This window comes from Stegostoma tigrinum, chromosome 10 (assembly GCF_030684315.1).
Source record: "Stegostoma tigrinum isolate sSteTig4 chromosome 10, sSteTig4.hap1, whole genome shotgun sequence".
Taxonomy (NCBI): Eukaryota; Metazoa; Chordata; class Chondrichthyes; order Orectolobiformes; family Stegostomatidae; genus Stegostoma; species Stegostoma tigrinum.
The window spans coordinates 73,123,565-73,149,125 of NC_081363.1; the positions used below are offsets into that span (position 1 = coordinate 73,123,565).

General features: G+C 42.6%; 1 protein-coding gene across 5 annotated transcripts in view; it reads left to right on the forward strand.

Annotated features, from left to right (window-relative positions):
- Window positions 1–16,005, forward strand: part of smoc1 (SPARC related modular calcium binding 1) — a 226,136-nt gene extending 210,131 nt beyond the window's left edge. For all 5 annotated transcript variants that reach the window (XM_059649276.1, XM_059649277.1, XM_059649279.1 and 2 more), the window contains 2 exons: window positions 2,427–2,476; window positions 15,385–16,005. In XM_059649276.1, the coding sequence (XP_059505259.1) occupies window positions 2,427–2,476; window positions 15,385–15,401 (67 nt within the window). In that variant the 3' untranslated portion in view covers window positions 15,402–16,005. The remainder of the gene's footprint in view (window positions 1–2,426; window positions 2,477–15,384) is intronic.
- The last annotated feature ends 9,556 nt before the right edge of the window (window positions 16,006–25,561 follow it).

A 25,561-nucleotide genomic window follows, 5' to 3' on the forward strand; every position in this document is an offset into this window, starting at 1 on the left:
AATATAGTGGACTGGACTTATTTGTGCAGGATGTTTCGGATTAAAAAAGGGCTCTGCGATTTTTATAGAGAAGCAGAACGCTGTTTGCAAACACTGGGCTCCCGGCCTCAGAAATGATTTGGCTTTATTTAGACATTCCTTCAACAATGTTTTTTCTGTGTGTCCGTAACTTATGGTGAGGGGATGTGATGCTAATTAAATTTCACCATCGTAGTTGGGGCTGGTACTTTTGGGCAGCAGACAGTAAAGCAGAGACAGCAATTCATCCAGATTCCAATTTTGAAACAAGTAAATCTTCAAGTTATTTATTGTAAGTCATCTCAGTAATGGACTTAGCTTGTGCACTGAGCAGTGAAAGCAGATGAAAGGTTCTGATTGCAGATGAAAGCAAAAAGGCTTGCAGGGACTTTGTTAAAGAAGGATCTGCCTCTCATGGCAGTTTCTTCATTACAGATGTTTACGGGTCCACTGTAGGTCTTTAAGGATATGTGTTGCCTTCATTCTTTGTACATTCTAACTGCGTCGAGATCAGATAAGCACCCTCTCCGACCCTACTCCGCTCCTTTCTGTGACAGTGCTTCCCTCAGCTTTCCATTGTTCTCACAAACACAAAAGAAAGATCACAATTAGGTAGCACTTTTTAATAAACTCAGGACATTGCAAACTAATCTACAGCCCAACGAAGCCTTTCTGAAGTGAAGGCACTGTGTAATTCAGGAAACATGCATTCTGTATGTGCACAGCAAGACCCCATAAACAGCAATGTGATAAAAGACCTCTGAATCTGTTGCTTAGTTGGTTGAGAGATAGATATTAACCAGGATATCAGGCATAATTCCCCTCTTGTAGGGGCATAGAATCATACAGCGCAGAAACGGACCCTGTGGTCCAAACAGTCCATGATGATCACAATCTCAAACTAAACTAGTCCCACTGGTCTGTGCTTGGCCCATATCCCTCCAAACTTTCCTCATTCATGTACTTACCTAAATGTCGTTTAAATATTGTAACTGCGCCCGCAGCCACCACTTCCCCTGGAAGTTCATTCCACACACAAACTACTCTCTGTATAAAACCTTTGCCCCTCATGTCTTTTTTTAAATCTTCCTCCTCTCACCTTAAAACTATGCCTCCTCGTCTTGGAATGCCCTACCCTCAGGAAAAGACACCTGCCGGTCACGTTAGCTGTGGCCTTCATTATTTTATAAACTTCCATCAGGTCACCTCTCAAACTTCTGTGCTTCAGGGAAAAAAGGACCCAGCGTATCCAGCCTTTCCTTACAACTCAAACCCTCCATTCCTGGCAACATCCTGGTGACTCTTTTCTGAATCCTGTATGCTTACCTCTAACAGGGTGACCAGAACTGCACACAACACTTCTTCCAAGTAGTGCCGGGGAACCTTTTGGCATTCCCCTGAGACGACAAGTCGTATTTTGGCTTCATGTCCTGCCCTCCTACCTACAGGAAACCCTTGCATCGACAAATTGTTGTTCTGAATTAACCTGGTCATCTGCTTCACTTTCTTCTCCCCACTTTATGTGCTGTCATGGTCCTTAGCTGGAATTCCCAATCTGAGGTCAGATTTGTACTTCTTTTCCTGTGTCCGAACACTCTGTTTTGCATAACTTGTCACCCGCATAATACGCCAAGTAAAACAGAATAATGGAATCCTAAATGTTGCGGTTGGTCCTGGATGAAAGCGTTAATGAAACAAAGCCCGGACTTTGTGAAAGCCAAGAACTGGGTGAATTAAACACTTCACATGCTGTTGTGATATGTGCTGCTGCACAAGGTTTGGTAAGGAAATTCACATCATCTAAAATGCAAATGTATTTTCTTAGCCGTACATGTGGTATGGGCAACTGCAGAGGTACGCTGTGGATGTTACCAGGCCCAATCGTTTCCCAACAGGGTCCATTAACAATTGCTCAGAATAAAGTTGGACGGGAACTGGATAGTTAGCACCTTCTGTCGTTTTGCCCTGTCATCAGTGCATTTGTGCAACTTGTTCTCTGGTGGGCAGAAGGTCTCGCCTCTGTCTACAACCTGAGAATGACCGCATTTCAGCAGCCTCATTTGTTTGGATTCAAACATGCGAATCGTCATAATGATTTGTTTCCTCCTGCACCCCCACCACCCCCCCACCCACCCCGACAAACTTGGTGTTCTCAGTTGCTTTTCTTGCCAATTTTCTGCTCTCACTTTTCTCCTACTGGGCTTCAGTATCTTCTGGAACTGGTCTCTTCATGTGTGAGCCTAACTGTATGTGGGCAGCTGTGGACATTCGCTGGAACCCTGGAAGGTCTGCCTTCTAGCCCAACGGTTGCATTCGCCTGGTCACCGGCTGAGAATGCTGACATTTTTCTGTCATTGTCAGGGCGATGAAGTTAACCTTTGACCTTTCTGCCTTTCCTTTGCAGGTAGCATTGCGAGTGGCCTCTCAAATGGAAGAAGACAAGGAACGAACCCTTTCAGTAAGGCTCTGCTTCTCTCACTGGTTATAGCTATCACTGACCCCACCACCCCTGCCTCCAGAGGGCAGGGGTGATTCACAGGCGCAGTTGGTAACTGGGGTTACGTTGAATCCTCCGGGTTAAAAGTAAAGAGATTATTCTTTTTCCCACCTTCTGAACACACTCCTGTCCAGAGAGGTAAGCTTCAGACCTTGTGTCTCCCCTTAAGTCTCTCAGTGTAGCTGGAAATTTCTGAAGAGGAAAAGATGAGTGTCCAGCAATTTATTTGCTTGCAATACTTGGCAAGGAAGATGGGAAAGCTTGCGTTGATAGGGTATGTGTCACGAGTAAGAATATTTCAGATCACGTTGAGACATCATTGCCAACTGTCCCCCAATTGAAGGACCATGCAGTAGGCTTCTGCTGTGGCTATACATGTGACTGACCCATTCTCGACTCCCAGATATTTGCATCAATGGGGTAAACAGGCTAGTGGGATCTGCTGTACGGGATTTGCTTGCCTTCACTACCAGACTTCAAGGACACCATTACAGGGCCTTTTAAGCATTTGGAGAGAGCAAGAACTGCCGATGCTGGAGTCAGAGACAACACAGTGTGGAGCTGGAGGAACACAGCAGGCCGGCCACTGTCAGAGGAGCAGGAAAGTTAATGTTTCAGGTCAGGACCCCTCATTCAGATCTGATGAAGGGTCCTGACCCGAAACATTGATTTTCCTGCTCCTCTGATGCTGCTTGACCTGCTGTGTTCCTCTAGCTCCACACTGTGTTGTCTCTTTTCAGCATCGTTCCCCCAGATAATCGACCATTTCAGAGTGGTGAAAGGAGGACCTGGCTTGGCCAAGGTCGATCTCGCACAGTATCCAGTCCATCATCAGTGATTTTGCAGGAGATTTGCCCGAAGGCTATGGAACAACCAAAGATCACTTCACTGGTGTGGGAAGTGGGCCTGGAGAGACAGTGATCAGGAAGTGGGGAAAATGTACATAGATGTGGGAAAAGGAACCTGGATCATCAACCAGTGTGCTGAGAAGCCTTGTAACTGTAGGGAGTAATGTGATGAAGTCCAGTGATATTGGGAGAAATTTCCAAAGAGTCAGATGTGGTGACTGAAAGATCAGGATGCCACGGAATGGAGGTAGAGCAGACTGCAGTAATAATGGTTGGGATCATTATGTTCTTTCCAGTTACATTATCCAATATGCTCAGCTCTGTTATTCTAGATTTTAGATTTCTTTTAAACTTGGGCTGTGCCTAATGTGCATTTATTTAGTTCATCTCACTATTTCGAGATATTTCCAGTGAATCACTTTGAAAGTATATGACTTCTGTCCTTATGGATATGTGATGGAAGGGTGGTTTCAACTTTTGAAAATTTATGTTCTTAAGGACTTAAAATGCCCTGTCATTCATCAACATTCCGTCACAAGCAAATGCCTTTTCACAGTTGCGGATGATCATCCACTCTGCACGTATGTTTCGTATTTCAAGTTCCATTTTGCATTACTTCCTGTTTACCTACACAAAGCACCATCTGCCATTATTATTTTTTATTCTGTTGGGATGTGGGCATTGCTGGCTGGGCCAGTATTTATTACCCAATCCTAGTTGCCCTTGAGAAGTTGGTGGTGAACTGTTGCAGTCTGTGTGCTGTAGTTAGACCCAGAATTCTGTTAGGGAAGGAGTTCCCATAATTTTGACTCGACGGCACTGAAGGGACAGTGATGTATTTCCATGTCAGGATGGTGAGTGGCTTGGAGGGTAGCTTACAGCTGGTGGAGTTTCCATATATTTTCTGCCCTTGTCCTTCTAGATTGGAATGGTTGTGAGTTTGGAAGATGCTGCCTAAAGCGGCATTGATGAATTTCTGCAGTACATCTCAGTACACGCTGCTGCTATTGAGCATTGGTGGGGGAAGGAGTAACTATTTGCGGATGTCATGCCAGCTAAGCAGACTGCTTTGTCCTGCTTGGTGTCAAGTTCCTTGAATGTTGCTGGAGCTGCACCATCCAGACAAGTGGGAAGTATCCCATTGCACTCCTGACTTGTGCCTTCTAGATGGTGGACAGGCTTCGGGGAGGTGAGTTATTCGCTGCAGTATTCCTAGCCTCTGACCTGCTGTTGTAGCCACTGTGTTCATATAGCCGGTCCATTTCTGGTAGGCCCGAAATATCAGCTTTTCTGCGCCTAAGATGCTGCTGGGCCTGCTGTGTTCATCCAGCTCTACACTTTGTTATCATGGGAAGAAAGCTGATAGTTTTCTAGCCGCATTTAGGGGACATTCATTCTGCCACTGTCTGTGGTGCCTACTGCGTCCCACCAGTCACAATAAGTCCCAGGGTGGCTATCAAGAGATACCAGCTGATGGAGTGGCTAGTAACTCCAGTATGGAGAATGCTGCTTGTATGGAAAAACCTCAAGGAGTGAGTCATGAGATATGACACACAAAACTCTATTCGTTACTCCGGCATGCTCCATTAGCATCCATCTTCTGTGTCCAGTGGGCGAACAGTATGGCTACTGCTAGTTGGCTGCAGAGGTAATTTAAGTAGTGGGTAGCACAAAGGTGGATTACTGCCTTTGTTGTAAAGTGTGTGTGTGTGTGTGTGTTTGTGTGTGTGTGTGTGTGTGTGTGTGTGTGTGTGTGTGTGTGTGTGTGTGTGTGTGTGTGTGTGTGTGTGTGTGTGTGTGTGTGTGTGTGTATGTGTGTGCGTGCACGCGCACGGATTAATTTTGCAACATGATTCCTCCACGCATTTCCAAGAAAGCCCCCAAAGTGTTTTGGTTGATACAGCCATTAAATAAACAGCAGCAACACCATTGGATTTTAACATAGAAATTTACAGCGTGGGAGGTGGCCATTCAGCCCAGTCTTTCTGCTCCAGCTGACGAGTAGCCATCCAACCCAATCTCACTTTTTAGCTCATGGTCTGTAGTCTTGTAGGATTTATAAATGGAAGCATAGGCAAGGTGCTAATGGTGCAGTTTTAAAGCTGACTGCATTAGGCTATGGAGTATTGCATACTGTTTTAGCATTCCATTCTAACAAATGATTTGAAGCCACAGTAAGCCATCAGTATGACACCAGAGATGAGAGATTATAGCTAAGGGACACTCTGAATATATTCAAATTAATTCCACTGGATCGGTGAAAACTATGAGGTTTAATTAAGTCTTTTAATGTTTGGGGAGTCAAAGCTGTGGCATCAATTTAAAACAAAAATTACAGTGAGCAAGCAGTAATGTTAAAAGAAAGTTATTGCTCCATAAAATGATTTGCCAAAGTTTGTAGTACAGTTTGAGCGGAATATTATTAACTATATCAGGGGAGCATTATTGTGAAATTCACCGAACCACTAATCCAGAGGCACAGTTAATGTTCTGGGGGAAAGTGTTCAAATCCCACCCTCCAAACCCCAAAAGGCAGAATTTAAATTCAGTTATTAAATCCGGAATGTAATGTTTGCCCAAAACTTATAAGTGTCATCAGTTATTGTTGAAAACCATCTGGTTTTTCCCTTTTAGGGAAAGAAATCTGCTGGCCTCAAACTGCCTGGTCTACACTTTGACTGCAAACTTGTAACAATGTGGCTCACTCCTAACTGCCCTCTGAAAGGGCCTAGCAAGCCAGTCAGCTCAAGGACAATTAGGGACGGTAATGTCCACATCGCAAGAAAGAATAAAGAAAGAAAATATTTGTGGTAACAGAGTATGATGCAGACAATGCAAATAGATTCTAGTCTGTGGGATCAACTTGCAATTTGCTCTAGCAAAGAGTGAACATAAGAACGTAACAAATAGCATCAGGAGTAGGCCATCCAGCCCATTGAGCCCACTCTGCCATTCAAAAAGATCATAGCTGATCTCTTCATGGACTCAGCTCCACTCACGCACCCACACACATAACCCTTAATTCCTTTACTGTTCAAAAACCTATTGGCTTTTGGCTTAAAACGTTTAGTGAGGCAGCCTCACTTGCTTCACTGGGCAGGGAATTTCACAGATTCACACCCCTTTGGGTCAATAAGTTCCTCCTCAGCCCAGGCCTAACTCTGCTGCCTCTTATTTTGAGACCATGCCCCCTAGTTCTACTTTTATCTGCCAGTGTAAACAACCTCCCTTCTTCTACCTTATCTATTCCCTTCATAATTTTATGTTTATGTAAGACCCACCCCCCATTCTTCCAAATTCCAATGAGTATAGTCCAGGTCTACTCAATCTCTCCTCATAAACCAACCCTCTGAACTCTAGTATCAACTCAGTGAACCTCCTCTGCACCCCCTCCAGTGCCAGTACATCCTTTCTCAGGTAAGGAGACCAAAACTGTGCACAGTACTCCAGGTGTGACCTCACTATACAACTGTAGCATAACCTCCCTGTTTTTAAACTGCATCCCCCTATCAGTGAAGGACAATATTCAATCTTCCCACTTAAATCCCTTCCTTCGAGTTTTGTGCCAGCTCTGAAATGGATTACATGCAATTATAGAATTTAGGCACCATGGCTTATGGAGCAGGAAAACTGCGCTTTGACTCAAGACAGAGGTGCTTTTGAGATAGAGAAAATTCATTGCTTTGCATAAGACCCAAACATTTCCGAGTAGTCAAAACCTACAGTAGTGCAGAAAATATATTTTGAAAGTCGGACAAAGGGAAGAAAAACAATTGAAATTCAGAAGTGAAGAACTTCTGTCTCCCAAAGTATTTGTAATTATTATTTCACTTGTGCCCAGTTTCTCCTATGAGCAACACCTTTCTGTCCTTCTGAAAATTGACCTCCAACTGTTTAGTTCATTGTCTGTCAATTTCATGTCATGTGGAAGTGTGATTCAACCTTCCCTATAAATCTATTCCCTCATGTCAATTCTTGATAGAAGAAAAAATAGTACTTGTCTCACTTTCTGCTTTTAAATCACTATTTAAGTCTTCTCCAAGAAATAATTGCCAGTTTGGTTGAGCCCAGCAGTATGATTCTGCTCATGTTTCAATCACCGTTTCCAAGCAACCTTTATGACAAGCTCAGCACTGACAGAAATCTAGTTATTCTATCACTGTGACACCATTTTTTGTCAACAGTTTTTCTCTAGATTAAAACCGCAGAAGCAGTTCTCAGCCTGAAAGGTTTTGGGTAATGTACTGGCTCTGAAAGGGTTAATATTGTAGGCTATATTAATCCCCACACAGTCTAATGGCTCCTTAAGGATTTGGGTTGGAAAAAGTAAAACATCGTTGGATCTTGTAGAGTGAAGTGTGGCAGCTATGTGTTTTGTCATAGTCTTCATAGCCAGTGCCGCACAGGGCCATCTCCAAAGAGGAAAGAATTCATTCATTACCCCCATGACTTTTAATAGCCTCACTCTTCCTGAATTCTTCCACTGTCAACATGCTGGGCATTACTAATGACCAAAAACTAAACAGGACTTGTCATATCATTATTGTGGGCTCGAAGTTAGAGGCTGGGAATTGAGTGAGAAGTAACTCACTCTAAGCCTCCCAAAGCATGTTCACCATCCACAAGGCACACAGCAGGAATGTGATAGAATGCTGTTCACTTACCTGGGTGGGTCCTGCTCCATCAACGCTCAAGAGGTTGGACACCGTTCACAACACAGCAACACGCTGGATTGAGATATCTTATCTAACACCTTCCAAACTCACTTCCTTCACCACCATAGTGGCAGCGGTGTGTACCATCTACAAGATGTGCTGCGAGGTTTCTTTGAGAACTGAGTCAAAATCCTGAAACACTGCTGCTATGGATATACCTACACCTCATGGGTTTTGGAAGTTCAAGAAGGTAACTCACTATCAGCTTCTCTATGATAGTTAGAGATAGGCAGTAAATGCTGGCTTAGCCTGCAATCGCTACGTCCTTTGATTGAGTGAATAATGAGTAATATCTATCTCACCCCTGTAACTTGTACCTGATAGCTATCACGTAATAAACAACATCTTGGTTAAGACAAGAGTTCTCCTCATCAGGATTCACTAGTGGATTTTCTTTACTATAAATCATTGACTGAGCTTCAATTTGTGTAACTGTTTTACGAGCTCTTGATGGGGTTACATTTTTTGAGGAGGGTTTGAATGGCTGATTATTGACTTTGACAGTCTTATGAACACCTTAAACTCTTCCAAGTGTTACCATTGGGCTAATGAGCGTGTCAGCAGCGAATTCTGAACAGTCATGAAAGACCGGAGAGTTTATATTATTTGTTCAAGGGTTGTACTAGTGTTTATTATCCAAGCCTATTTGGAAACATGATGTACATCCTTGTTGAACTGCTGCAGCCCATTTGTTGTAGGTGCACCTACACAGTTGATGAGAAATTGTGAAAGAGACATGGGGGTTATAGTTGGAGTGGGGAAGAGTGTTGGGATTTTGGAAGGTTAATAGGTTTCACTCTTTTATAAGACTGGCCCACTGCTCAGTGCATCATCTGTCCACCTTTGAAATATACACCTCCATTCCTGCCTCCATTTATTTCTGAAGGCAGAGACCCTGATTCCAGTCTGTTTCCATCTCCGCCATACATGAGGTGGGCACAGATGCTGACAGATGACCCGACTTGCCCCTGGGATGAATATCCAGACAGAATGTCAATAATGGATGCGTGATCCACTTCCGTGATCGAGACCCATCAACTTGATAAGGAAACACATTTGCCAAAGTTTATGAATAACATAAAAATGGCATTTGTTGACAGATATTAGATTCCAGAGCTAAAAGTTTAAATATTTCAGTCATTCTATGAAGTATAGAAACTTCAATTAAAAGACAGTTCTGGCTGAAGTTCGCTTAAGCATTGGGTGTACACTAATTGGCTTGACCTGTTATTACAGAAATTGTTGCATCTTTGTGAAGGAAGATTATTTGCTTAACACGAAATACATTGCTGGTCAAATGTTGAGACCCATCCTCATCTGACAGAGTGAAGAAAATCTAAATGAAATATCAACGCTGTGAGATTGGCATTTGACATTTTGTGTCCAAGCCCCACCTCCTCCTGGACCTTACTCTCACATGAATATGGGCAGGCGATGGCCTAGTGGTATTATCACTGAACTATTAATCCAGCAACCCAGGTAATGAGCTGGGGACCTGGGTTCAAATCCCACCATATCAAATGGTGGAATTTGAATTTGATTTTAAAAAATCTGGAATTAAGAGTCTAATGATGACCACAAATCTGTTGTCAGTTGTCAGATAAACTGATCTGGCTCACTATTGTCGTTTAGGACAGAGAATACCATCCTTACCTGGTCTGGCCTACATGTGACTCCATACCCACAGCAACATGGTTGACTGGTAAACCCACCCCCCCCACCCAGCTCCTGCTCTGGTAAATTAAGGACGGGCAATAAATGCCAGGGAGATCCTGATCCATTCATGCATAATAAAATGAGAACGTAGTGAAAAACATATTGGTTCTCAATGAACTGAGTGGATTTCACACGTGCCCCAAAGGAGATCTGAAGACTTCCTTTACAGATAGTTTATGCTGCTTGGAGTTGCAGTGGGGACAAAAATATCCAAGTGAACTGCAAGCTTGGGTTTAACTTAGCCACAGCAAATCCACAGCTATGGAGAGTGAGTGTGAATACGGTTCATTAAGAGCAAAGAATTAAAACTCTGTATGATCAAGTAGGACCGCAAAGATTCCACTTTACGAATGAACTAGTACCTGAGCTGAAATGGCAGAAAATGAGAAAAGAAATTTGTTCCGGGCAGTATCTCATTACCTGCCTGACACACACCCAAAGGAGCTTTCATGTCAGTTGGGACTTTCTGGTGAACAGTTGAGTTACCATTTCTTTTGTGGTACAGCTCAAGTCAGATTTCTTCCTGTAGAGTTGTTTTAAAAATCACTCAGATAATTTCATATTTGGGTTCAGTCAAGTGGAAGGTAGTCAAGGATAAACCTAGGTTAGGTCAGCTTGATTATCCTTAGATGGATGCCAAACTTAGTAGTGTAACATTACGTGCAAACCAAAATGTATGTTGCTGGTATAATAAACAGAGCCCAGGGCTCATTCAGCGTAAGCCAGCACCATTATGAGGTGTTTGTTCCATGATTTTAACATTTCTTATGTTAGCAACCTTGATTTTACTTAAAAAGCAATTCCTGCTTTTTCTTTTCTTCATTAATGAGTCATGGCTGTCATTAGCAGAACCAGCATTTACTGCACATCCCTTGGTGTAGGTGGAGGTGTTCAGGGACGAGACAGACAGAGTTTAATCAGTAATGGGATCAAGGATCATGGGGAAAAGGCAGGAAAGTGGAGTTGAGGATTTTCAGATCAACCATGATCTCATTGAATGTGGAGCAGTCTCAATGGGCTGAATGGCCCACTGCGCCTACAACTTATCGTCTTATGAATAACTGTTTAGAACTGCTGCCATTGATTGTGATGAAGGAGCATCCACAGTGCTGTTAGGAAGGGAATTCGAGAACCTTGATCCAGCAACAGCGGAAGAATGGTGATTTAGTTCCGAGTTAGAAAGCCGTGTGACTTAGTTGGGATCATGCAAGTGGTTATAGTGCCAGCTGCCTTGTTCATTTAGTTGATAGATGCTAGGGGTTTGAAAGGTGCAGCCAAAGAAGACTTGATGAGTTGCTGCATTCAGCTCCTCACTTTATTGCCATGTTTTGATGGATGGAGTGAATGTTAAAGGCAGGGAATTGGGAACTGATCAAGGATGCTGCTGTGGTCTGGATTATGCCATTCCCTAGAGCCTCGATGGAGCTCTGACCTTTTGAAGAATATTCCATTGCACTCCTTACTTGTGTTTGGTGGAAAGTCATTGGGAAGTCAGGAGGTGAGTCACTCGCAACAGAATAATTCCATGCTCTGGTCACTATGTTATTTATATGGCTGGCCTAGTTAAGATTCTGCTCAATGGCAATGTACAGGTTGTTGATGCTAGGAGAACTCAGTAATGGTAACATCATTGAACTGTAAGGTGCAATAGTTTGGTTCTCTTGTTTGGAGATTGTCATTGTCTGGCATTTGTTTACTCCAAATATTACTTGCCACATTTCTAGCCAAACCTAAATGCTATTTATACCGTGATCTATGCAGGCAGAAGCTGCTTCACTATCTGGGGAGTCACAAATGATGCTGAATATTGTTCTAAACATCCCCATTTCTGCCATTACAATAAAGGCAAGGTCGTTGATAAACTAAGTGAAAATGGTTGGGCCTAGGACACTTCTGAGGAACTCCTGTAGTGATGACCTGGATGTAGGATGATTAGACTTCAAGATCTACAACATTCCTCCTTTGTACCAGACTCAAGCCAGTGAGTCCCATTGATACCAATTTTACAAAGGTTCCTGGTGTCACAGTTGGTCACATTCTCCTCTGATGCCAATAGTAGTCACTTTCATTTCACGACCAAGGCTGGGATGACATCTGGAGTTGAGTAGTCCTGGTAGAACCGAATCTGAGAGTTGGCGATGAAGTTATTGGTGAATTGTGACTATTTGATAGCATTGTTGACGATGGCATTGTTTATTGAGGATTGAAAGTAGTCAAATGGGATGGGAATTTGCTGGGCTGGATTGGTCTTAATTATTAATGGAAAAGCATTGCCTGCACTGTTTTCTGCATTGTCGGGTAGATGCCTGTGTTGTGGTTGGACTAGAGCAGACTGGCACAGAGGCTCAGTTAGTCCCGGAGCACAAGTCTCCAATACTATTCCTAGTTTTAAATTCACTTGTGAGATGTGAACATTGCTCGCTGGGCCAGCATTTTATTACCTGTCCCTAGTTGCCCTTGAGAATATGGTGGTGAGCTGCTTTCTTCAACCGCTGCAGCCTACCTGCTATGGGTTGACCACCCCCGCCCCACCATGCCATTAGGGACCGAATTCTATGATTTTGACCCAGCATTGGTGAAGGAATGGCAATATATTTTCCAAGTCAGGCTAGTGAGTGATCTGGAGAGGAACTTGGAGGTGGTGGTGTTCCCATATGTCTGCTGCCCTTGGCCTTCTAGATGGAAGTGATTGTGGGTTTGAAAGGTGAGGATCTTTGGTGAATTTCTGTAGCGCATCTTGCAGATACTACACACTGCTGCTACTGAGCATTGGTGGTGGTGGGAGCGGATGTTTGTGGATGTGGTGTCAATCAAGTGGGCTGCTTTGTCCTGGATGGTGTCGAGTTTCTTCAGTGTTGTTGGGGCTGCACTCATCCAGGCAAGTGGGGAGTACTCCATCACACTCATGGCTTGTGCCTCGTAGATAGTGGGCACGGTTTGGGGAGTTAGGAAGTGAGTTACTGCAGTGTTCTGAGCCTCTGGAATGTCATCAGGCTTCATCCCGCACACTGGGCTGCATTTCATGATATCACGTTGGAAAACTGATAGGCCAAAGACTGGCTGTAATTGTGGGAGGGACCTCAGCCCAAATTCTAGCTGGAGGTGGGTCAGAACACCTCAAAATTGTCTCTTACTGCTGATCTCCAGCACCAAATTGACCTGCTCCCTCCCACTTCACAAACACATGAAATAAACATCAGTGGTTTAGGTACCATAAAACAATGGTAAGAATGTTAAATGAGAATGGCTGAATGGTAGTTTATCTGCTTTCCAGCCTAGCCAGAGTCAGGTGTCTGGGGAAGTGAAACATGAAAATAATTACTTCTGACAAGATGTTTTATTCACTGCATATTTATTTTATTATGCTCAGCTGCCATTGTCTAAAAGGAAAAAGTATGGCATGGATTAGAAAACAATTCCCTGCTATGTTTCTACAGGGGACAATTTACTCATTATCCTAAATTTCCTAGAGGTTCACTCCTGCCAAAACATCTGGAACCAGTCTGATCTCTCAAAGTATGCTCCTGCGCAATGCCAGCTGCGCTACCAGTTTTTCAGTGACCAGCCAGCTATGGCCATTTGGGCTGCACATGGGGGTGTGCTGCTATCCCTTTTCCCAAACGCTGTTTCAAGCAAAATCACAATAAATGCGGGCGATGGCTGCATTGAAAGAATTTCCTGGACAGGGTCAGGGATTCACTTCGATTTCAAAGCGGCGGAGTATCAATGTAGGGCGTTTTATTCCCAAGCCTAGACAAGGCACTCGTCAGACCACAGCTGGAATACTGTGAACAGTTTTGGGCCCCTTATCCGAGGAAAAAATATGCTGACGTTGGAGGCAGTGCAGTGAATGTTCACTCAGTTGATACCAGGTGTGGAGAGACTTCATTATGAGGTGAGGTTTACCATGTACTTATTACAGTTTAGAAGGATGAGAGTAGACCTTAGAGAAATGTACAGGATTCTGAGGGGACTTGATAGACTAGATGTGGAAAGGTTGTTTCCCCTTGTGGAGAGTCTGGAGTCAGAGGGTATAATGTCAGAGTAAGGAGTCGCCCATTTAAGACTGAGATGAGGAGGAATTTCTTCTGCCAGAGGGTTGTGAATCTGTGGAATTCTTTACAGCAGAGGGCTAACAAGACTGTGTCATTAAGTCTGTTCAAGGCTGCGAGTAGCTGAGGAAGCCCAGGGGTGGAGGCGAAAGGCAGGAAAGTGGACTTGAGGGTCAGCCATGGTCTCATTGAATGGCTGAGCGGATTCGACCGGCCTGCTTCTTCTCCAATGACTTATGGTCCTATCTATTCCTGTCTACAAGTTCTCAATTCTAACCAGGCCTGGACTCGTTTCGCTTAAAGTTGCGCCCTGGGAGCTGATTGATATCAGGAGGATTTATTCATTTTTTTAAGCTATCACCCTGCAATGTCCATTTTTAGGGGAAGTTCAAAACTAGAGGTTATTTACTAAGGTGACAGGAGAAAGATTTGAGAAGGACCTAGCAGGCAACTTTTTCACACAGAGGGTGGTGCGTATGTGGATAAACATCCAGAGGAAGGGGTAGATGCAGGTACACTTACAAAATTTAAAAGACTTTTGGACAAATACATGAACAGGATAGGTTTAGGGGGATATGCTCCAAATGCAAGTAAGCGGGGCTAGTTTAGTATGGGAAACTCAATCAATATGGACTAGTTATACCAAAGGTTCTGTTTCCATGCTGTATGATTCTATTGATGTTTAACACCTTTTTAATTGTTGTAAGCATCGCTGTTAGGTTTAATGTTAAGTCTTCCAGTTGGACCTGAACCTGTAATGAAATTTGAACGGTGGTCATGAAAGGAAAGAGCTATTGCAGTTCAAGTAAAAGATCAAATATATTGCTTTAGGTTAAAGCTCTAGATCCTATTTTACTTCAGCCAGAATGTCCTCACGACAGAGTGAATGGTTCCCTCTCAGGTTTAAGTTTACCTCCTTCTTCCATCTTGATCTGTGGCTCAATGGGTAGCACTCTCATCTCTCTATCATGGGGTTTTGAGTTTGAGCTTTGATTGCAAAGATCAAGGCTGATGTTTGGGTGCACTGTCAGAGGTGCCACCTCTCAGCGCTGTCAAACCGATTCCTCTTAGGTCAGTGTTAAAGTTCCACTCACTGTCGTGGTGCAGCAAAATTAATCCCAATATCCAAGTAAATGTTTATGCCTCAAGCAACATCTCAAACAAACAGATTATGTGGGCAACATAACATCGTTGTTTCTGGGAGTTTGTTGAGTGCGAATATGTTACTGCGTTAGCCGTGCCTATACTTTAAAAAGAAGTACTTGATTGGCTGTGAAGTGATTTGAACCATCTAGAGGCTGTGAAAAGACACAATTAAAAGTCTTTATTTCATACCAAATTTTAGAGATGATGAGGTCATTGACTGGCACATCATACATTAAGTGTGAAGGTGTTGGTTTGATTCTGAGAGCTCCAGATACACTGAAAATTGTCCAGTTGCTTACTAATTGCTGTTTTGGTGAAAGACATTAACTATCTGAGAAGTTGTACTTGGATAAACTGAATACTAACGCAATCTCATTTCTCTTTGTCTGTAGTAGGACGTTTGGTGTGAAGGATAAAGTGGAGCGTTGAGGGGAGACAGTGGATAAAACCTGTGCTTCTATAAGTGGGCACGATGAAATGGCAATAACCTGAATGCAAGAAGTGTCGCCAAAAGTTTGCACTTTTTAAAAAAAATTGTATACCATTATAGATTGATTATAGAAGAAAGATGCAAGTTTCTAAACAGCTACTGATTTTTTTTTAAAAAGTTGAACCTTAGTGGTTTGGACAGAACAAAACTTGAGGAGATATTTAATTGTACAGTTCTGGTGTACAGTTGGTTGCATCACTGCATCTGTGGCAATTAGTGCTGCCCTTGTCCTTAATCACATACAATGTATGTGTGGTTTCTGTAATCAACAGGCTTTTCATTGTCAGATTCTTTGTTGCTAATTTTAGTCACAACCTGAGGAACAAAGTACAGCTAGTGAAAAAGACTGTTAGAATGGAAGAGAGGTCTTCTCCAATGGCTAATGGAAGCAATGTCTTGTAGATGTCAAAGCTTACAAAAATTATTCAATCTTACGGCTTTTTCTTTCCATTACAAATAAAATGCATATTGTTTTCCAACACAGTGCGTTACTGATTTACTAATAAAACTATAGAATGAGGAAGTTGTTTGTCGTCTTGGTTTTATTTTCATCTATATTGTTACAGTCTTAAATAACGCAAAATGTTCAAGTTCGAAGGAATAATCATGATGATTTTTGAAGAATTTTCAATTAGTCTCATCCTTTCCAGACTGCAAAGTAGGACCAGGGAGCAAGTGGCCTAGTGTTAAAATCTCTGACCTAGTAATCCAGAGGCCTGAGCATTGAAACTTACCAAATATAATAGACAATCAAGAATACAGTACTTAAGGAGAAGTACTGGAGAAGTTAGTGGGACTAAGTGGTTCTAGGATATGATAGTCTGAATACTAGAATCTTAAAAGTTATAGAGAAAATGGATGTATTGGTTTTGATCTTTCAGTATTCTTCAGATTCTTGAAACCAATGGATAATCCAGCATCAGCCTCATCACTGGAAATGGCTAAGCTTGCCCTGTTGACCATGCAAAGCCTTCTGCACTACCATCTGGGAGTCAGTGCCAAAATCAGAAAAGCTCTCAGACTTGTCAAACAACTGCCTGATATAATCATAAACATGGAGTTATACCCTACAGATGATGTCCCAGATACTGCCATCACCACCCGGGCTATGTTCCTAAAAAGTAAAAGCACCTAACAATTAAAAAAAAAACCGACTAACCAGAGAAGTCAAATATCACATCTGATTAAAGGAAGAGGCTTATGAGTGTGCCTAAAATTGCTGCAAGCTTAATGATTGGGAGACTTTTAGAATTTGACAAAGCAGGACTGACAAACTAATGTTGAGAGAGAGAGAGAGAGAGAGAGGATAGAAAGTTAACCAAAAATAGCAAGAATCAAAAATGGAATGTATAACCATCTATGAGTGTGCAGAAAGGAAAAAGGTTAGCAAAGGCAAATATTGACCCATTACAGGCAGAGACAGAAGTATCTTTAACAGGAAATAGAGAAATAGCAAAGATGTCAAGTCAGCATTTTGTGTCTGTCCTCGCAGAGGAAGACATGAGACGTATTCTAGATCCAGTGTCTAGTGAGAATGTGGCACTGAAAGAAACTGTTAATAGTAAAAAGAAGTGGTAGAAATTATTGGGACTGAACATTGCCAAATTCCCAGCAACCAATGATATTCACTGTGGAGAATCGAAAGCCATGGCTGCAGAGATAATGGATGACCATCTTTTACAATTCTATGAATTCTGTAATGATACCTGCGATTGGAAGGGTGTAAATGTAACCCCATTGTTTAGAACAGACGAGGAGAGAATGCGAGAAACTACAGACCTGTTAGCCCAACGTCAGTAGTCAGGAAATATTTGAACTCATTATAAAAGATACGCTTACTAGATCTTTAAAAATTAATTGTCTGGATGGACAGAAGCAACATGAATTTGTGAAAAGGAAATTATGTTTGACAAAACAGTTTTTTGAGGTTACTAGCAAAGTGAGATAGTGGAAATGGATTTTCAGAAAGCTTTTGATAAAGTCCCACACAGAAGGATAGTAAAATTAAAGCACGTGCGATTGGAGGTAATATCCCATCATGGATTGAGGATCAGTGAACAGGTAAGAAACAGCAGGATTAAATGGCTAATTTTCATACTGGCAGTCTGTGAACAATGAAGTACAGCAAGGATCAGTGCCTGTGCTCTAGCTGTCCACAATATATGTCAAAGATTTGGATGTGTGTCACAGTTTGGAATAATTTCACCTTTTCAGGTGGTGCAAAATTTTGTGGGAGTGCAAGCTGTGTGGAAGATGGAAAGAGGCTTCAAGGAGATTTAGATGGGTTGAATGAGTGGGCAAGAACTTAGCAGCTGGAATGTAATGTGGACTAGATTCTGTCCACTTTGGTCAGAGCAATGAAAGCATGGATTATTTTGTAACGGTAGGAGATTGTAAAATGTAGGTATCCAAGAGACTCAGTTGAAAAGAAGTATAGAATAGAACCCTACAGTGTGGAAGCAGAGAATGCGGCCCATCATATCCACACCAACCCTCCAAGGAGCATCCCACGCAGGCTCACCCAGCACCTGCCCCTCTCAGTCCATCCACTTAACCCCACATTTCACATAGCTAAACCAACTGAAGGACACATCTCTGGACACCAGATGTTCTTGTTTATACAAGTTCCCGTCCTTTCTGGTATAATATTTATGACCTCCTCTGTGACACAGAAGTGAAGTGTGAATTTAGTTTGTTAGCCATTTCCCATTATAAATTTTCCCATTTCTGACTGTGAGGGATGCGCATTAGTTTCTGCCAGTCTTTTCCACTCTTTATGGAAATCGAAACTTTCAGTCACTTCTGACGTTCCCCAAAAGTTCACTCTCACACTCGTATTTTCCCATTCTTAATCAATCCCTTGGTCCTCCTTTCTGACATCGAAACTGTTCCCAATCCTCAGGCCTATTCCTTTTTCCTGCCGATTTTAATGCCTCTGTTTTACATCTAACACTGTCTCCAACTCCCCTTGAAAGGCTTGGTTTGGTCACTGTTTGCACTTTTGCACAAGTGGGAAGAAACAATTTTTGTAGCTCACCCACTCGCTCTTTGCATGTTTGCCTCCGCTTATCCACTGGCATTCCTTTTTATACCTCCAGTTTCTACCTGTATCTGGTATCCTTTTCGAACCTGCAAGCATCTAATGAGTTCCTTCTGTTCAATGAACTGTCTTATTTGCAATCCAGTTTCTCTTACCATATTCACTCCTGATCCAACTTGTTCAGTTCAAGCAATTCTCAATTTCTGCCTCAGGTGTTCCTGATTCTAGGTTGCTGTTTGGTTTAGGTGCAGTTTCTCTGGTTTGTACAGTTCATTTTATTTGGGATGTGTTCTCAGTTACTATTGAAATTGCTACATTGCTGATTTCACTACATGGTGATAGTTACTCGGTTGCATCCTTATATTTCTTGCTGTCTTTCTCAAATTCAGGACTTTGCCTTCTGGTCTGGAATCACTGTTCATATATGTAGTTTTTTAAGACACTTAAATGATGCTCAAAGTATCATTTAGATTGTAAGGCTAGTTTCTAAGAAAACGCTCCAGGCTGCACACCATGAAATAATATTATCACTCCTGACACTGTCTAGCAATCTTTTTAATTGTTTGAAGGTAACACAGACAAAGTACCTAGATTCGGAAAACTTGAAGCTCTTTGCTGGATTTATTTACAGATAAACTAACTCATATCTTACAGAATAATCTCCAAACATAGCCTGTGTCTCGAGTGCTATCGTGCATAGAATATGTGATAACATCCAGGTACTGGATTCATTTGGATTTTGTGCTTTTAAGGGAAGATCACTTCACCAACAAGGAGCAAGATGTCACACAGATCACAAGTCATGATTTCCATATTTCACCTCTCTTTCTTCTGTGAAAAATGAATTTAAAACTGCAAAAGTATTGCTGAAACCTTTGCAATAATGTTAACGAAACATCTTGGAAAAGGATACTAAGTTCTTTAAGTCTGTGAAATCAGCTCGAAGCAACTCACCTCACCATTACAGAGTCAGAAAATACCATCACATATTAATTCAAGACATTTTAAAAGCACAAAGATTTGAATCTTCAAAGTATGCAGTTCAGATGTTTCCAATTATATGTAAGCTCGCTGAAATCTTAAAATAGTACAAGCAGTCCCACAGGTGATTCAAGAGTATGTCATGGAATGAATGGGTGAAATGTTGCTATGACAAAAATGCGTTGAAGCAATTTAACACAATTGTAAAATTGCAAATATTTCTGACAATCATAGAGAACAGGAAATTGTCATTTACTCGTCAAATGATGACTGCATCTGAAGGATCAATTTGACAAACTGCATGTAGGAATCAGACCTGCATGGATGAGCTTTGCTCGGATATTATTTTTTAATAACAGAAGTTTCTCTCTCACAGAGTAAACCTATTCCAAATTATGGCATTTGGCTTTCACTTGACTAGCCCCCCAGCCACAATATTACAAATGCAATAGTTATTCAGTTTAACAATCTCGTTGTGAGTGCATCAGCAATGTGTTAAAGCTGCACTTCAGAGAATAGTGTGACTGACATTGAGTACAAGGAGAGAAACAGCTGGAAAACATCTGCCTCACACAGGAACATGTGGGACCAGTCAGAGACTGTGAAGTTCAAAGAGGTTTTGCAACACTCCCTTATAGAGATGTACTGCATGCAGTTACAAGGCCAACAGTGCCATCTCATAGATGCTCAATTGATATTTCTACCACAATCATCTGGGCCACTGACATTGGGCTTGTGGCTTGGACTTGGGATCAACAAACTATCAGTTACTGTAGCCAGAGATAGTAAGAACTGCCGATGCTGGAATCTGAGATAACACAGTGCAGAGGTGGAGGAACACAGCAGGCCAGGCAGCATCAGAGGATCAGGAAAGCTGACGTTTCAGGTCGGGACCTTTCTTCAGAAATCTGAAGGTGGCTGTACTGTTTGTTGTGCCATATTTCCAATCAATTACGAGAGGAAACCCTTTGCACCCTCTCAAGTGGATCTAAAAATCCAGTGGCTGCTATTTTGAGGAACTGCTCACCCGAAGTCAAGGCCAATATTTACTCACCAAATCAACATCACTAAACAAATGGACAACCTGGCCCGAAACCTCAGCTTTTGTGCTCCTGAGATGCTGCTTGGCCTGCTGTGTTCATCCAGCTTCACACTGCTATCTTAGTTGTCACATTGTTGTATTGTGGCAGCTTGCAGTACACACCTTGGTGGCTATGTTGCCTCCATTACACCAGCAACTGTGCTTCAGAAGGTTTTACAGTGGCCGTAAAACACCTTGGTGTGCTGAGACTGGTGCTACATAAATACACACCTCCTTCTTTAAGGAGACAGGCATTATCTTCGCCATGAATGTGTACCCCGCTGTGGCTGAAACAAATGCACAAGAGCAATATTTGAGGAGCTCGTCGCCACTTGCGAGTCGTCCTGATTTTCAAATTATTCGTGAGAATTGACAAGTCCGTCAAGCTCTTCACCATTCTATTCAGTGGCAAAAGTCACAGAAGTGCATCAGAGGTGACTGGGAATCAAGAAGTCGTATTGCTGGACAGAACTTAACAACCCAAAACATTGGTGCCACACATGTCCACACACACGTGCCACTGCGTGAATGCTATACATCACCCTAGAGGTCCAGATTGGCATCTGTGATGCAAGTACACACCTCTGGTGTGAGTTATGCTGGATTTCATCTCAGTTAGGACATTGATGTGGGCCCAGTCTTCAGAATGGTCAGATCATGACTATAGTCGAGATCTAATGCTGATTTAAAAGCAGCACTACCGTCTCCCCGGTCGATGTTTCAACTAACATCCTTTCTTCACCACATATGGTAAACAGGCATTTGGTAGCAGCAAACTCCCACTAGGACTATTTAAAAGGATCATCAACTACTCACAAGTTAGCAGCGATTTGAATTCTTACCGACTGTTGCTGTGGTGTTAGGAATGCTTGGTGCTTTCTAAGTTTATTGAACTTGCTAATACCTGCAGGCAGTGCTGCAGCAGGTATTGAAGTACTTGATCCTGGCTTCAAGGCTTCAGCACATTCAAACGCGTGAGCGACATGAATACAATCCTCCTTAGAACACAGATGAGTGGGGAAATGAGCTGAGGTGACTCTGAGCGGAATAGAGGAAAGAAGAAGGGCTCTTCATATCCAACCATTGAATCCCGACAGTGCAGACAGAGGCCATTTGGCCCATCAAGTCTGGGCTGACACTCCAAAGAGCATCTCACCCTATCCCTGTGCATTTCCCATGATCAAGCCACCTAACCCACACATCTTCAGACAGTGGGAGGAAACCAGAGCAAACCCAGAAGAAACCCATGCAGACACATGGAGAATGTGCAAACTCCACACAGTCACCCATGGCTGGGATCGAGACCGGGTCCCTGGCGCTGTGGGGCCGCGGTGCTAGCCAATGACCCACCAAGCCAAGAGCAATTTCTCTGCCTGAACCTCTGTGTCTGTACCTCACTAAGAAAGTCATCAGTGAAGTCAGCTCCTCACTACAATACGAATTGCAATCTCAATGCACTGCAAGCATCTTGCATGCTGAATGACTGGGGCCATGAAGGTTTTCTTGCATTTTGCTTCCTCCAGGCTATTACAGGAGAATTTTGCAACAAGTAGCAATTTATTGCCCAAGACCTTCCCTGTTCTTTGAGAGATGACCCCAATTCATTCCCTGTCACCTGCAGGGAGTAAACAGATGGCTTTGAGAAGATCAGAATCTTCTCTAGTTCAGACAGCACTTTTGACTTCATGCATCTCGCTTTGTAGAGCCTGCATGTTAACCTCTGCGAGATTTTATTTGAGAATCTTTCCTGGGATGCGGACATCGTGGGCTAAATCAACATTTATTGCCCATCCCTGGTAAAATTGAGGGGGTGGACTTGAACTGCCTTCTTGAACTGCTGCAGTCCATTTGGTGTAGTTGCACCTATTGATGTAGCACAGCCATCAGAGGACAGCTGAGGTTTGTACTTCATGGAGATACTGCCACCACGTCCGCTTGTCCCCAGCATCATGACACACAGACACACAGGCGCACATACAGGCACGTGCACAGATGCACACATGCACACGTGCACAGATGCAGGCACATATGCACAGAGACACACATACGCACATACAGGCACATGCACAAACACACACACACATGCAGGCTAACACAGACATACACATGTACACATACATGCACAGAGACACGCATACGGGGACACACACACACAGAATCTCAACTTCCCCAGAGCTTTAAACTGTGAGGTCCTAGATGCCTCTGTAAACATTGATACCTGCAGCCATGACAACAGTAATCTGAGTTTGTCTGGCACCAATGTTGTATTTGCCGGAGAACAGTCTAAGCTTACATGGCACCATTCTGAATCTCTAATGGTACTTTGAATACTAATGGAAATTGCCAGTGCCATGATGGAAGATAAGAGATTGTCCACAAGACACGACACCACGGTTGAGCCTGCAGTTGTGTTATTGGAGTTGACCATCATGTCCACGCTGGAATAAATGGACATCGGGCAATGCCTAACTCACCATGTTAAGTTAGGTACACAACCCTTCAACTCCAGTCTGAAACCTCTGCTGTAACCCTGCACTGGGCACAGAATGTTCATAAAGTGACTCACTCTCAAACCATGCAGCAATTCATGCAGTCTCTGGTTTTAAATCATTCTTTTCTCATTTCAATCCAATTTAAAGAGAAACAAAGAGAAGCAGCCTTCACATATCCAAGTAGATTTTATTTGTGACTTCTACTATAATGTGTTTCAGATTCAATGTAAGTTAAGCACAAATTAACAAATAAATCATGGCTGTAAATTATACCAGGACTAGAAATTAGAAATTCAATCTCACAAATCTTACTTGCACTTTGATCACCTACACAGTCCCAGTTCCAGCCTCACAATCCTTTCAAGCTTAACTGCAGTCTCCATTGCATTATACTTCTGGGAAGAACTCCAGCTCCTTTTCTCCAAGGAACCAGCTAATTTGCCTCAGAAAACAACTTTCACATACATAGGATTTCACCCATGCAATCTTTTCTCTATGGCATACCTGTTTTTGCAAGCTTCTCAACCTTTAGCTCCATGCTTTCGTGTGTGTGTGTGTGTGTGTGTGTGTGTGTGTGTGTGTGTGTGTGTGTGTGTGTGTGTGTGTGTGTGTGTGTGTGTGTGTGTTTCTCTCTCTCTCTCTCTGTTTCAGTTTGGTCCACACGGCCTCCATATTTATTCTGCTGTTGTACTGCTTCCAGGTCAAGGGTCATTAGTCATGTATTTCTTATTATGCAAAAATTACAGTTGATTTCTTTATGAATCATGCAAACCCTCAAAAATTGTCTCACAGAATATTCAGAACACTTGTGCATTCCCTGAACATTTTGAAGCATTGCAAATTTACTTTACTGTTACAGCTTCTGGTCAAAGCTGTTACATTAATGATAAAGGGATCACCATACTGTCATCACTTGTTGTTTCAGCCTACCACTATTGTGTGCCTGAGCAAAAGCCACGATGATAATGGTGAGTTCCGTCTCCTCCATCAGTTTAAGGATTCACCAAACACCTACAGCCTCCAGCTGTGCACTGTCCTCTCATGCAAGAGTAAAGGAGGTGTGTGTCCGTAAGACCTGTGCAATTTATTTGGATGATGCGCCTATCAGGATTGAATAGCTGGCTCATAGCATTTGGGAAATTGTGAGCAGTTCTGGGCCACGTAGAAAAGGAAGAATGTGCTGGCCTTGGAGGGGGTTTAGAGGAGGTTTGAAACATGATTTTGGCTCTTTATATGAGGAGCTGTTTGGGACTCTGGGCCTGTACTCGATGGAGTTTAGAAAGATGAGTGGAGGATCTCGCTGAAACTTACAGAATACTGAGAGATGTGGGTAGAATGCAAGTGGAGAAGATGTGTTGATGAGTAGGGTCTGGGGCCACAGCCTCAGAGTGAAAGGACAACCTTTTGAAACAGATGAGGAGCACTTTTTCACTCAGTGGGGTGGTGAAGGCTATGGAGGCCATCTGTTTGAGTATCTTTAAGACAGAGATAGTTAGGTTCTTGATTTGTACGTGGATCAATGGTTACAGGGAGAAGGCAGGAGAATGGAGTTGAGAAACATATCAGCCATGGTCAAATGGCAGAGTAGACTCAATGGGCTGAATGGCCCAATTTTGCTCCTATGTCCTACAGCCTTATGGTGGGTTCAGGATGTGAGATGTGAGACTTACAGCGGCTTGAAGTGTGAGTGTGTTGATTTTGTTTGGAAGGCATCTTGGGCCCCGTGAACGAACATGTGCCCCTTCCTATCAACGTGATTGGCACCTGTGCAGCAGCATCAGAAAATATTGGAACTCACTTCCTCCTAAATTGTGGCATTCTCACAGCTTTGCCAGCTCAGAAACAGTCCAGGGCTGACTTCCAGCAGCCACAATATAGCTCCTCGTTAAGAGGTATGGCTGGCCTTAAGTAGCACCGAACAACCTTAACTTGTTCCAACATCTTATGATTTTAGGCACAGTTTATTGCCAGCTGCACGCCGCAATCATGTTAATCAGCAGGTAGCACAGAGAATAAAATTGAACTTTTAAATGCCCCTATGATTTTCTCCGTGAGATTGTTGGCAGAAATGTTCAGGAGACTAGACTGCATGACCCCATTGCCTCTGATTGATCCTGCTTACCATTGGCATCATAGACTTATATTCAAAAGATAATTCAACTTCTTTCTTTTCAAAATGGCTCAGGGAGTAAAATAACCTAACAGTTTCATCTTTTCTTCTAAGCAGTAATAGACTTGAAATCAAATCACATAATGATTAAAAAAACCTAATCGAATAAACAAACTCCTCCACAGACGCTACTCGATTTTCTCCAGCACTTTGTTTTATTGCTGTCAACTGAAAAAGATTTCACAACGAGAGTAAAAATATTGTTGACGGCACTTTTTTTAAAAAATAGCTTTTCAGTGCCAATCTACATTTGAGACAATTATTTCTTATCAGTTTCAATGGGCTACTATGATCCATCCTTGCAGCAACCAATAA